Source organism: Periplaneta americana, chromosome 7 (genome assembly GCF_040183065.1).
Source record: "Periplaneta americana isolate PAMFEO1 chromosome 7, P.americana_PAMFEO1_priV1, whole genome shotgun sequence".
NCBI classification, from domain to species: domain Eukaryota; kingdom Metazoa; phylum Arthropoda; class Insecta; order Blattodea; family Blattidae; genus Periplaneta; species Periplaneta americana.
The window spans coordinates 113,833,470-113,847,816 of record NC_091123.1 but is presented as its reverse complement, the minus strand read 5'-3'; the positions used below and the strand labels follow the sequence as shown (position 1 = coordinate 113,847,816).

The following is a 14,347-nucleotide window of genomic DNA, read 5'->3' as shown; positions in this document are numbered from 1 at the left end:
CCAAGTAACATACCTCTAAACTTAGATACTGGCAATGCATGTGACATCACACTGCTACACCATAGCGAGTGCTAGTTAATCACGTTACATCCACTTATAATAATTCATGTCCAAATCGCGAAAAATACCGTTCTTCTGCTTTGCTTTTTACTTATGAACCTATATTATCTGGCTTGTCCTTTCTGTCTGTAGCAAGTAGCTGTTGTCATTTTACGGATTCCTTACTATATTTTATTTCATACACCCATTCACTGCTAGGTTCTGAAAATTCCACTGAAGCACCTATCGCTTCTTTTTCATGCGAATTATGGTCCAGGGCAGCAATCATAGGCCACACATACATACCCTTGAAACTGAAATCCATTCTTTTTGGTAGTTACTCGAACCTTTCATTGTGATAATATTCTACACTCCCAGTGTGTTTGAAATTGCTCACATGGCTCAGATTGTTTCGAAATCACTTGTTGTTTCTTTATATATTATAGCCCATAATTCCTGCTAAAATAACATAATCGTTAGAGTAAGATTTAATCCATTTTCTCCAGCAAGCCTCTTCTTCATTATAATCATCGTGAGCATATGAAATACATTTTTTAGTGCCTTCCCATGAATGTAAGCTACATATGTTTTAAGACAGAAGTGAATTTTTCTATCTGCCATTTTCAAATGTAGCAGCAGACCACCACAGATGATTATAAATAGATTTCATTCCCGAATATCGAAGCCTTTGCCATAACATTCATCTTTTCCATTCATGATTTTCCGAGATGTCAAACATCGAATTCATATTAGATATTGGGAAATTTCATTTTCATCACGACTTTTACTCCTGCATGCCCGTCATATAAAAACAGTTTTACAGGTAACCTTTCGCATAGTTCATTTAACAGTTCTTCACAAGCAGATTTTTCCATGTCCTCTTTAAGTCATTTCCCTCTGTAGTTTTTGAAGTCCAGTATTTTGCAAGCACTTAGGTTCATCACATGTAACATATTTTGCCGAAAAACCGGGCGAATCATACTGCCAGTCTTCAACCAAGCACAAATTTTCAAGTAAAGCAGCTCTGTATCCCCACCCCCCCTTTCCGTAATTCATGCCCGATGAACAGGTGGAAAAATGAACTGTCTTAAAAGTTGGTAAAAGTAGGATGCAGTGAAAACTAGTTATTTTTTAAGTTTGTGCGAATGTAGGAAGAAAAGGTTAAATGTCAGTCCGCACAAATAAATTCCACCCGCAATATAAGCATTGCCTAACAGTGTACTCTTTTACTTCCTATCTGTTCATACTAAGTTTTTACATTTAGACAGACTCCCCGTTTACTTGTAATAGTGTCAGTCACAAGTGCATCACACAACTGTCATAATTTAAAAACGGAAAGCAAAGCACTAGTAAACACCATAATCACTGCAAATGTTTCATCCCTTGAATGACGATTTTCAGTTTCAGTTCCTTCAGTATGTGAATGGGCATCACTGGAGGGGTTATAACTCATAACTCTGGTCAGAATCAGGTTGTATTTCACCATCACTACCTTCCAAAACACACGATACATGTCTATAGGTTTCGTATCCTAGTTCGCACTGTACACTTTCATCAGTTTTCAATTCAACACTAATAATATTCTTTACGTCAGGAACTTCACATTCCGAGGAGGCTGTGGTGTTAGTACTCGTATTAGCGTTGTCACTTGACAAAAGTTCTGGAATACATTCTTTCCTAGGGAAAGAACAAGGTCTTTTTGTTGGTGAACATTTTGCACGAGGGTATAATTGCGGTACCGCGCCTTCATTCAGTCTTGGATGTTTAAATGCACTACATGGGAGGAGCCGTATTTTCATTACATCTGACTGATTGAAGTCTTCTTCGCGAAAGTGAACTCCACATATTACCGCATTCGATGTGGGGATGAAGTTCTTTCTTTTTGTACTTAATAGCCAGTTCTTGTGTAGAATTGGAAACTTTTCTTTATTGGGGAAACTGTAATAGCCCACATTTCTGTTTTTACCGCTAGTGTTAGCACATCCGAACACACTGCAGCACGGCATATTTCTTCTATTAATAACTGTAATAAAGGAATAAAGTACTATATTTACTCACAAAAAAGATTTTAGACAAGACAGCATATCACAATAATGAAAAGAACCGTGGGTGAGACCGGGTACTGTATCACTGATAAAGCGTTACTGCAGCTGCGATCTTACAACGCAAACCAGGGGTGCGGCAGTGTGACGTCAGCAGCAGTGGTGGACAAAATTCCTTGTTTCTATACATTGAGAACCATTTAATATTTTGAGTTGCGGTTTTCAGTGCTGCCATCACCTCTATGTTGTCTACAACATGAGAAAAAAATAATTCTTTCTTCGGACACCTTTAAGGAGTCCTTAGCATGATTCTAGTAGAAATAAAAAAGCTTACCGGAAATTAAAATACTCGTGTTGTATGAAATGTATCGATGTGATACTAGTGTTGCCAACGCATGAAAAGTCAAAGACAGTGTTGCCAACTTTAGAGTTTTCATTAAATGCTTTCAGTTTTAAATTATTTGGTCCAGGGTGCATTCGTATATTTGCAAGGCATAACAAAAGCCTGAACTAACCAACTCTAACCTGTCACTGATACTCGATCTTATGAAAACTAGTTTTTAAATAAATACTGATCTTTTATTATATTTTTGCCTCTGTGCTGTCACAGTTTGCGGTTAGGGAGAAGAGAGATAACAAAAGGTTAAAATGCTTTTTAATGCTCTAACGCTCATGACCAAGATAAGCACTTGAAATTACAGATCGCTCACTGGCAAGGATACAGTGAAAGATCTGTACCTTGTACTTCTATAATTTTATACCCATAATCTTACATAACGTTCAAACAGTAAACTGTGCTGTCCGTCATAGGTCGCCGAGCAAAGACGAAGTGGCTGTATGGGTTGCCTTTGTTGTAAATTTTCATAGTTTCTAATAGTGTTCACGCTTTCTTCATCCATAATAGTTTCTATAATCTTTATATTGTATTTGGTGCAATAACAGTGGCTTATTTGTATTTCGACATCCTGCTTATGACTCCGCCACTCTAGATTTTTATTGCAAAGTTGATGTTCTGCAAATACTACACTGCATCCGACACGTTAAACTATGCTTAATTTTTTAAGAGTACAGTTTTGCAGACAAAGATATTGTAAGTCTATTTATAAAACATATTAGGAAAACTGATTATGTATGTAAGGGAAGCCTATGTAATTTCTTTAAACCACAAAACACTTCGTCTTGTTAGGAAATACGCTCGACTGAAAAACATTTAGGTGGAGAGAATGTATAATCGTAAATTATAAAATAAATAGAAACAATTACTGAAAATACATATATCGTCATTGCTATTTTGGCAGCTATTTTTGCTTATGCTTATAAGCAAAACAGCCTTCAAGAAGCACCATAAAGTTTGGGCAACATTAAAATTACAAATCTTTCATTTTTCATTCAGTAATACGATACTATACATAATTATTTCTGAACCGCTATGTAGGCCTACAACTTTTGAATAATCTATGTTACGTCAATATTGCAACGTTCAACTACGTAACATATTTTATACATTTTATAACTTACTTTTACTAACTGGTGATGAGCAGACGCAGTCGAGAACGCTCTGGCCTGAAAAACACAAAATAAAAAAAAAACTATTGCATCAAGCACAATACCGGTGATTCTCAATACTTATGCATATACTAATCGTAACTTTGTTATTCTTGTAAATATTTACTCGGAATATTTACTATCTACTCACAAAAATAGCAATTCTGCAAGCTGACATCTTACAGAACTTTACCCACAGCAGCAAGATCAGGGACGAAGCGGACGATGATAGGCACAGTGATGCCAACATACCGCGTTCCTGAATGTAAAGAGACAAAAGTTCCTGTGTTCAGCAACGACAAAACAAACATTATATGAAGCACTTCTCATCGAGATCTGAAGCAATATTACACGCCAGCAAAGGAACACGAAAGAAAACAAGCACCGTGGGAACTGGACTTTATATACAAAGTCTTTGATCAAACTGCCTTCCGTATGACATAATGAAACTCGTGTTTTCGTAGGGTAATTTTTAAATGTACGAACGATAATTTCTTGCAAATGGGTTGGCGACACTGAGTGGAAGTGCACAGATCAAGAGGCCTCTCGCAATGCCTTCTCGATCTAGATCACGATGGCAGTGCCTTTCGGGTCTAATACCCAAAAACGTTATATCACCTCATCATACACAGCCATCATCACCATCATTATTATAATACAAATGTTGAGAAACTCTGTTTGTCCCGGTTGGTACAGAGAAAACAAGTGCTGGTCATCAAAGAGTACAGAATTCTGTACTCCTCGTCCTGGATATCACAAGCTGACAGGGTTCGAACATGACAAAACGAGAAATAGATGTAATAACGTTTTTGACAGTTTATTCATTCATGGTAACAGTATTAGACAGGAACATTGGGGCATTGGGAAGATATTTTAAATATGTGCAGATAAAAATGAAAAGAAATGGAGCTTTGTAATATGTAGTTTGCTATATGAAAGGAAAGATTGCTTTGTTGTTGTTATGATGGCTATGCTGGAGTTCAGAGATTGAAATATACGAGTGTCGTTACTGTCGTTCGCTGTCGTTTGTTTGCAGGGGTTTTTACTTGTTCGTGCAAGTGAAAAAGTGAAATTTTTTGTTTTCTGTCTTCCATAATTTGAGTAATGAAAAGTTTTCTGCTTGTTATATCGTTTGATTACTCTCATCTAATTTTTCAACAAGACGGAAATAGTTGCGGGTAAGAAATAAGGTGTATTAAATAGCATTATAGTGTTTTAAGTGGTTTCTCTAGTCACTACGATAGCAGGAAGGATTTTTTTTTCCTCTCACAACCAGATTTGCGCAGGTTGTTACAAAATTTCGGTTGTTGTGGAATAAAGTATGTTCTGAAGTGGAATTATAAATGTATGAATATCATATGCATGATGATAATTATTTTCTCTCTTTTTAGAGATCATTAGTTCTGTAATGGAACGTCCAGAACGGCCATCACGCCATCGTAGTCATGATAAATGGAAGAGAATTATTGAACCTGCTGGCGACTCAGATTCTTCGGAATGGAGTTCAGGTTAGTGCGTATAGGCCTATTGTTATTTTGAAAATATTTTCTTGTGTTTTCAGTAGGCCTAAATGTTACTTGTGATCTAAATATTTAATATGAGTTCACGTCATTCCATGTGGAGAGATAATAATAATAATAATAATAATAATAATAATAATAATAATAAATAATATCTAGGAAAGCGACTCTCATGGCGAATAACCAAAATTCTTTACCCCATTTTCTAAGAATATCTTAGTTCATTAGCATATATAATTCGTATTAACAAACGAAAGAAGAATTTAGTTTTAAAGTTGCATTGGATTTTATATTTGTCAACACTTTTTAGAGTTATGCCATATGAATACTTTATAAGTACTTTAATAAAATTGAAATGATTAAGCCCTAGGCGCTATACTTGTACATTTTGCAGAGCATTGCAAGAGTTATAATTTGGTTTCCAGTGACTTTATGTAGTTTTGATAGTTACTTTGCATTATACTCGTATAATATAATAGTTGAGAAAAGTGAGTAGCCGTCACATATTGGAAAGAAGAGATTTCCCTCCTCTCCCCAGCTAACTACAGTGAAATGAAAGTTTATGAATCAGATTTTAGTAAATAGAATGAATAGGTATAGTGTCATTTGGAATAACTGTATAATACACACGGTAGACCAATGTCGTTAGTCGACGTTGCCCGCTGGCCACTGATCACCAGGCTGTACTGAGCCGTGTCAAGCAAAAGACAATCGAAATGGTGGTAATAAAATTCGCGACTATATTCTTAAATAATTCACTTTATTAGTAGAGATGGAGGAAATAATTTAAATATCGATAGGCCTATACTGATAAGTTATTGCAATATATTGCAAACTTAATTTGGTCAATCTTTATTACTTAACAGCCACTTCCAACGGACTCCTAACGAATATTCACACGTTTATCAATGGGATTGTGGCGCTGGAAATCAATTTAAAACACTTTTATCTCAGCCACGACACATTTCAATTTTTATTGTACAATATAAATGCAATTATCACTACAATGACACAGTAATTCTTGCAGTTGAAACAACTTCGGAAATGTAATTAACAAAATAGCAGTTTCAATTTACTTCCACTAGATGACTCTTGAGTTCCAGCAGACGCCAGGCTATAGCGTAGCAGGGATGCCAATATCGGCAAACGGGATGCCAATATCGGCAAACGAAATGAAACTGTGAGGAATGTTACAACAGGTGTGCTAAATGTTAGGAATGTTACAATAGGTGTGTAGCACGTTAGGTTAGGTTAGGTTAGATTAGGTTTTTTTAGATGTGTAAGATAATATGAATGGTTACCACAGTTGGTGACACTGCAATCATTCTCCCACTCCACCTCAAATAACGTCACAACGACGGAATATAGCCGCCTTCTTCCTTCAAGTACGATGATTTTCCTATATAAGTAAGGAACCCAGCATTCTCCAGTCTTTCGTACTTTCTGCTTTCCTCTTTGTCTCCACTATGATCCATATATCTTAATGTCGTCTATCATCTGATATCTTCTTCTGCCCCAAACTCTTCTCCCATTCACCATTCCTTCTAGTGCATCCTTCAGTAGGCAGTTTCTTCTCAGCCAGTGACTCAACCAATTCCTTTTTCACTTTCTGATCAGTTTCAGCATCATTCTTTCTTCATCCACTCTTTCCAACACAGCTTCGTTTCTTACTCTAGCCATTTCACATGCTCCATCCTTCTCCATATCCACATTTAAAATGCTTCTATTTGCTTCTCTTCACTTCGTAGTAATGTCCATGTTTCTGCCCCATATAAGGTTACACTCCACACAAAGTACTTCACTAGTTTCTTCCTAAGTTCTTTCTCCAGAGGTCCGCAGAAGATGCTTCTTTTTCTATTAAAAGCTTCCTTTGCCATTACTATTCTCCTTTTGACTTCTTGGCAGTAGCTCCTGTTACTGCTTATAGTACACCCCAAGTATTTGAAGCTATCCACTTGCTCTACTGCCTCATTTAGAATTCGCAAGTTTACCTTCTTTACTTTTCTTCCTATGATGATGGATTTTGTCTTGTTAGCATTTATCTTCATTTCATACTGCTTACAGCTGTCATTTAGCTGCAGTAGCTTATCCCTTAGTAGGCCCTATCATCTAACAACGCCATATCAGAAAATCTTAAACACTTTATTCTTCTTCCTCCTACTATCACTCCTTCCATGTTCTGAAAACAGTTCTTCACTAAATACTCCAAGTAGATGTTGAACAGGGTAGGTGATAAGGGTATCCTTGTCGTACTCTTCTCTCTATTTCACTTGCTTCTGACATTAAATTTCTTCTCCTTTGACTCTTTGTTTCATTTATAGGTTACTGAAAAGCCTTCTCTCTTTCCAATCCACGCCAATTTTCTTTAGGATCTCCTTCATTTTATTCCAATCCACGATTCAATTCTTCTAATTTTATATAGGATTCAATCCAGGACACAAATATAGGCTAATGCTCTTTTCTAGACGATAACATAATCATTTTTAAATGTAAGTAAACAGTACCTGTATTCATTTTTAAATGTAAGTAAACAGTACCTAGAATGTTACAAGTTTTAACAAACTTCACAATTGATTTGATACAATCCTTCTATAGTAAGTTCCCATTGCAAGTTATTGTTACACTCCAACATTCCAAACATCAATGGTAATGGTGGTGACGGTGATGATGATGATGATGATAGAATTTTTATGTACTAAAATTATGTAATAAGAAAACAATGTCATTACTAGATTGTGCATAGAAATCCTAGCCGTAAACAAATCTCAAACCAGTATTATATCCTTGTTCCTCTTTCCATTTCAAAACATAGCAATAAAAGTTTTGAAGTCAGACGGTTCCTTTTCAGAGTGGCAGTTGCTCTGCCTTGGTGAACATTATTTAATACTACTGTTTTAGGAGTAGATGAACCTCCCGTCTCAGTCTCACGTTCTCATACGTTGCATTTTGAATTTGGTACTGCATATTAAACAGCCAATCAGAGAAAAGCCTTGATTGAATTGGATTTTCAAGGTTGCGCAATTATGCAACCGCCCACTTTCATTAACGCCATTTCTCAGGGAATTATCGGAGTTAACTAGTGTGGATTTTATTGTTCATAATAATTCCACAAAAACAAAAGCAAATACAAAAAAAAAAACCGATAGATTTATGAGAAAACCGATATATTATACCATATATTGAATCAAAATTTCGATATCGATATATCGAAACAAAAATATCGGTATTTCGTAAAAACCGATATATTGTTCCCATCTCTATTCATTAGTCAAGTGCAAGGTTTATGCAATACAATGGCAGTGTTTTGAATGCACCGAAGGAAAATGCTGATGTAGTAAAATCATAAAGTAGGTTATCACAACGAAATAAAGGGGGAAAAAGGTGTGTTTCAGGGAATATAATTCAAATGAAGGAAAGTAAATTTCCGGATAATGTTCACCCAAGCATTAAGTACATAATTATGACCTCGTTGCCGTTTTATTTGTGACCTAAGGAAAATGCCTGGTCTTTTATGAAGAAAACTTTTAGTGGCCATGAAATTATTCACTACTTTCATCACATTGTTTGTCAATATTACGAAACAAAAACTATCATAAGGGCCATGATTGACAGGATCATTTTGGCTGTCTGTGCATACACGGACTTGGTTAATAAAAACCTAAACTAACCAAACCTAACCTTCATATAATATGCAGGATGTGTAACTGGAGCAAGACAGGATCTTCGTGATTTGATCTGGAATGTACACACGAAAATAAATTCAAGTAAGGATCATGCTGCCACTGCATGAAAGGTCAGTGCATGTGCCACAGCAAAACTGTTCCTGTCGAGAGTCCCTTATCTAAGACACGTAATCTACTCGCCATATTTACGCAAATAATTCTTGTCGCTAACAGTGGTGCTATCTCTTAGTAATGTTCAGAACAAAGGAGGTAGAGAGAAAAGAAAAATTTCTCCTTCTAACGATGCCACAGACCAATGTCATGTCCTTATGTTGGCGACATTGTATTTAGTTCAATTTGGTTGTAACCGTAATGACACCGTTCAAAGCTACTGTAGCAAATTTTCCAGTTTAGCGGTCATTTCAAAACCCTGTCTAACATTACACGTGAAAGGACATGATGCATTTCCTACAATTTATGTGTGAATGTGACAAACGTCATTACTCATATTGACGTCATAATCAGGGTTGTCATGTTTAAAACAAATTTTTTAAAATAAAGTAGTCAGAATTATTTAAAACAATATGTATTGATTAAAACAAGTCTTGAACACAACGCTTAAAACTATGTTTAAAACATGTTTGTTTTTAAGACATTTCATACAAGTTATTTCTCTCGTTCTTGTCGGCCTGCGTAGCGCATTCGGTATAGCGCTGGCCTTCTTTGCTCGATGTTGCGGGTTCGATCCTGGCCCAGGTCGATGGCATTTAAGTATGCTTAAATAGGCTCATGTCAGTAAAAGAACTCCTGCAGGACAAAATTTCAGCACACTGGCACGCTGATATAACCTCGGCAGTTACGAGCGTCGTTAAATAAATCATTTTTTTCTCTCATTTTCTGTTTTATTTGGTAATTCGGTAGAAAATGGTCAGTACGACGAACATCATTGACATCATCGAGGATCAGTGACAGGCTATGTTTGGTTTGTTGAGGTTTTTGGTTTGCCTTGCATATTATATGTTTTTTGGTAGGCATATCAAAAACCTGAACAAACAAACCTAACCTGTCAGTGATCCTCAGTGATGTCCACCATATTGACCAAGGTTTTCTACCGAATTACCTTTTATTTTATCTTTATTGTTTACAATATAAAATAATGTTTGCATTCTATTTAGACTATTATAAAATTTACAGTTCATGAATTTACAGTGATGCTTCTCACTTTATGGAGCCAAACCTTTACTTTTTTCCAAACAATATTATTAGATTGAATAAGGAATTTTTGTGGGCTGTACAGAGCAAACAATTTGAATGCATGTATCTGCATATAGGCCTACTTTCTAAAGCAGGTTTTATTGTATTTATAAAAAAATCTACTGAAAATTATTTTAAGATGCTTTTATAAAATAACTTATTGTAGTCTTTTCTGCTTTTGTACAAACTTAAAATTTCGAAATGAAAAACTGAGCTATAAAATACAAGTTAAAAATATACTTCAGAATACAATTTTTTTTCTGTTATACCACTTAGTCATTAAATCACCAAACACCATCTTCTGCTTTATGAAATGTTTTGGTTATTGAGTGTACGAAAAGCGCATGGAAGTGGTACAAGTAATCATTCGATCATGATCACTTACTCACTAATCAGTACTCGATAGTGACATCATAAGAAAGCAGAAATCGGAATATTCACTTTGATTGGAAATGTGTCTTGGTGTTTCTGTTGTGGTCCAAGTGATAAATAATAGGCCTACTTCCAATGGTTTAATTATGCTGTCTAAATATTTAGGGAAGCAAAATTCTGATGATGATCTTCCATATTTCATTTAAAGAGGTGGTAAGATGTGTATAATTGGTGTGTGCCAACATGAAATGACCTCTTTGAAACTCACAATGAAGCACAAATGGTCAAACAGCAGGAACAGATGCTTCACTGTTCTAATAACATCAGAATTGCAAGTTTATACCAATTCAAAACTGGACAATGAAGCTTTTTATAATGTTATAAAAACTGATTTCTCACTGTTAATAGATGCCAGATCTTCAGAGAAATATATATAAGAAATCATACAGGTAAATTTGAAAAAATTTTTTTTTATGAAACTCAGCATCAAGTTTAATAACATTTATTTATTTTTTCAGTTAGCAGGACATTAATTTTATGATTAACCTTATTTAGTTTAATAAACGGTGCTAACCTTATTCAGTTTAATAAATGGTGTGATAATTTTAAAATGTCTAAAAATGCTTGTTTTTCGAATTTAAAAAAAAAAATAGGGAATTTTCCTAATTTTTACAAAACCTTCTGACAACTCTGTTTATAAGAGATGTTTTATATTTTAAAATCCTTGTCAACTTCATCATTTTTAACAGTTTTAAATATCAAGACATAATATACCATTACCACGAAATTTCACATAATAAAAGATGTGAGATACAATGTACAATAAAATATAATTCTTGAGTACCCAAGGAAAAGTGCAGTTGCATCCTTCCAATTACTCACAGGGTGACTATTTGTCAAAACACTTGAACAAAATTGGAATTTTTTCTTCACCACTTTTGTGCATTGTGCAGTCAGACTTCAGGAAGAAATGGATCAGAATAGTGGCGGCTTATGGCTTCTAAAATTCTAAGAGCGGTTTTGATATTTCTAACTTTCATATTTGAAACTTGTTAATATTCTATTCAAAATAATAGCAGGAAAATACATAATAGAACTGCAGTAAATTTCAAAACAAATAAGCTTATTTAAATTTTTTTAATTGGTTATTTTACAATGCTTTTTGAACTGCTATAGTTATATAGCATCTGAATGAGATGAAGGTGTTAATGCCAGTGAAATGAGTCCAGAGTCGAAAGTTACTCAGCATTTGCTCTTAATTGGGTTGAGGGGAAACCCCAGACAAAACCCCAACCAGGTAATGTGTCCCAACCAGGATTTGAACCCATGCCCACTCGTTTTACAGTCAAGCATGCTAACCATTACTCCTCAGCTGTAGACACTTATCTAATTAATTTGCTTGTAGATCAGTGATGCAACCGGTGCTCTTTGTGCAAGAGCGCTCTCTACTGCACACAACCGGTTTGCAAGAGCAGATCCAAAGACATTCGAGGGTTAGATAGGCTATTGTGGCTAAGTGTTGAAGCACCTATGTCGTCACTCCTTCCCCCCAGATACTCTATCCTGTACCTAGTGAAAATGCTATTTACATTTTATATTTAGGCTACTAACCTTTATACTGTAGGATGTAGAAATAAAAGAATAGCATGAAATCTAACGTTAGATATATGAAAAATATGTTTTAATGAACTGAGAAACAGCTGAATTACTAATCTTTATTGCAGATATTAATGTTTAGGCTATGGCATAATTTTATTTGCATCACATGTTATTAACTGGAATATACTCGTACAAAATAATTTTGCATTGAATGTTAAAAATGCTCTTTCATAATGCTAAGACCTATCTTCGGACAATTGACTAAACATTAAAGTAACTATACATGACACAAAAAACTTGTTTTTCAGATCACTTGCAAATCTCGCTCTAGAATCTATACACTCTTTCACACACTTCGATGGCATAATTCCATAGTTTCTACAAAAAAGTAAAACAACCATACACACTCTGACAAGTATGAGTTAAATGAACCAGATAATCAGTCGATCAGATTCAGCAGAACATCCTGCCGCCATGTCCGATTCTCAACTAATGAATTATACGTAAACTTTCAAATGTTAGAATACAGTATACCACAAATTCATCTAGACTGCTCCATGAATCATAATACCTCCATTTGTTACTTTCACACATCAGTACTAAGAAATAACCAGGTGGCCGAATTTATGTCCAATAGAAGTTATCATGCCATTGATGTTGATCAACCATGGAACTTTATATTCCTTTTAGAATTTGAGTTTGATTGGGGATAGCACATATAAGTTAAGCACATTATTAACTAAACATACATACCTTATGAAATGATATCTTAATTAAAATATATGAGACTAGGTTAAATTATTATAGTTAAATTATTCATAGTCGTCACTTAAAAAATGAGTGAACCCTTAAGTAATAAGGGATTGCTTATAATAAGTGAACCCTTAAGTAAATCCTGTTCACTACTGTCAACGGTTGTTACTGTTGCCAATATAACAGTTGTATTTCTCAGTACCAAAATTCGAAACGAAGTTGGCAAAAGAAAATTCAACCTTCAAACTAGAAAATCACTATAATCCACTAGCATATGTAGTACTGGTAATGGGGAAAAAACGGTTAGGTTTCACCCCTAGGGTATTAAGTAAGCTGATCTGGACTATATACAGGGTGGAAGTGAAATAACCTGCAGATTTTCAGAACGAATAGCTTATGTTGTATGTAACAAAAAACTATAATATCATATTGGTGGAAAGTTAATAGTTTTATTTTTTTCAAATGTTTAACAACCTCTTATTCGGTAATTATTGCGAGTAAGATCATGATTTTTGTCCATATCGATAAGAAAACTAATACTATAAAGAATAATTTATCCCTCTGGTGTATTTCAATATTGTGGACGGTTTTCGTGTAAATTTAATTTTAAAAACCTCTCAATTCAAGCCACTGTGCGCTGCGAGTTGGTTGCAACACAACAGCAGAGCAGCTCATCTAGCGAGACACACCGAGTTACCGATATTAGTATTAGTGGCAGTGATGTGTTAGACTGCTGAAACGTCAAACTTAATTTTCTAATTAACCGTGCATTTAATCACAAAATGTAATACAAGTTTTCAATTCATGTCAGTGTACCCTGTCGTCCCTTTTAATCTCCAGGGTTATTTCACTTCTAGGTGGTCCGAAAGTTCCCCCCCCCCCTCCCAAGATTTTGCAATAAGTAGTCAAAAATAAGGAATATCAATTTTATTGTTACAGTGTCTTAAAGATACAACTTTTGATGATCATCTATGATTTTCAGTATTTGGTGTGACGTCCATTGTTGTTGTGGCACTCGGAAACTCTCTTCCAAAGTCATTGTTGTTTCTTGATCAATAGATGCCCATTCTTCCTTCACCCTTTCAATGAGTTGTTCTCTGTTGCGTGGTCTAGGTTGTCTGAATATGCTGTCCTGCACTCTAGCCCACAAATTCTCAATGACATTTAAGTCTGGAGAGTTTCCTGGCCATTCAGTCCAGACAGCATTGAAGTTCTTCGGAATGATGTCCATGGTTTGTTTAGCGTTATGTGCTGTTGCACTGTCGTGCATCAGAATTCCAAGTGAACGACATGGAAATTGTCTAGGGTCATCCATGACTTTCTGGTACACAGGCAGAATTTTTTGTCAGTAGTACTCTCCATCCACAGCTTGGTTTTGGGGGGGACGATATGCAATTCTGTCTTACCACAAGGAGAAATGCCTTCAGTAACCATAATTTTCACCGAAAATTTACGAGTAACAATAGGCGAAATCCGTTGAGAGCTATTTGTCCTTATGCGTCTCTTCTGGTGGTTTGGCTTAGGAGTCAGTACCACTGGACTCTCGTCTGTGAATAAGATG

The 14,347-nt window shown here is 35.3% G+C and overlaps 2 protein-coding genes across 3 annotated transcripts in view; one reads left to right on the top strand and one right to left on the bottom strand.

The window, feature by feature from the left end:
• Window positions 1-4,046, bottom strand: part of ATPsynO (ATP synthase subunit O, mitochondrial) — a 31,431-nt gene extending 27,385 nt beyond the window's left edge. Inside the window, exons 1-2 of the mRNA XM_069831190.1 lie at window positions 3,778-4,046; window positions 3,600-3,644 (exon numbers count right to left, since the gene is read on the bottom strand). Coding sequence (XP_069687291.1) covers window positions 3,600-3,644; window positions 3,778-3,876 — 144 coding nt within the window. The 5' untranslated portion in view covers window positions 3,877-4,046. The remainder of the gene's footprint in view (window positions 1-3,599; window positions 3,645-3,777) is intronic.
• A 168-nt stretch (window positions 4,047-4,214) lies between these two features.
• Window positions 4,215-14,347, top strand: part of LOC138703367 (uncharacterized) — an 88,100-nt gene continuing 77,967 nt past the window's right edge. Inside the window, exons 1-2 of one of the 2 annotated variants that reach the window (XM_069831188.1) lie at window positions 4,215-4,804; window positions 5,018-5,134. In XM_069831188.1, the coding sequence (XP_069687289.1) occupies window positions 5,072-5,134 (63 nt within the window). In that variant the 5' untranslated portion in view covers window positions 4,215-4,804; window positions 5,018-5,071. The remainder of the gene's footprint in view (window positions 4,805-5,017; window positions 5,135-14,347) is intronic. The other variant, XM_069831187.1, reaches the window with a different exon arrangement.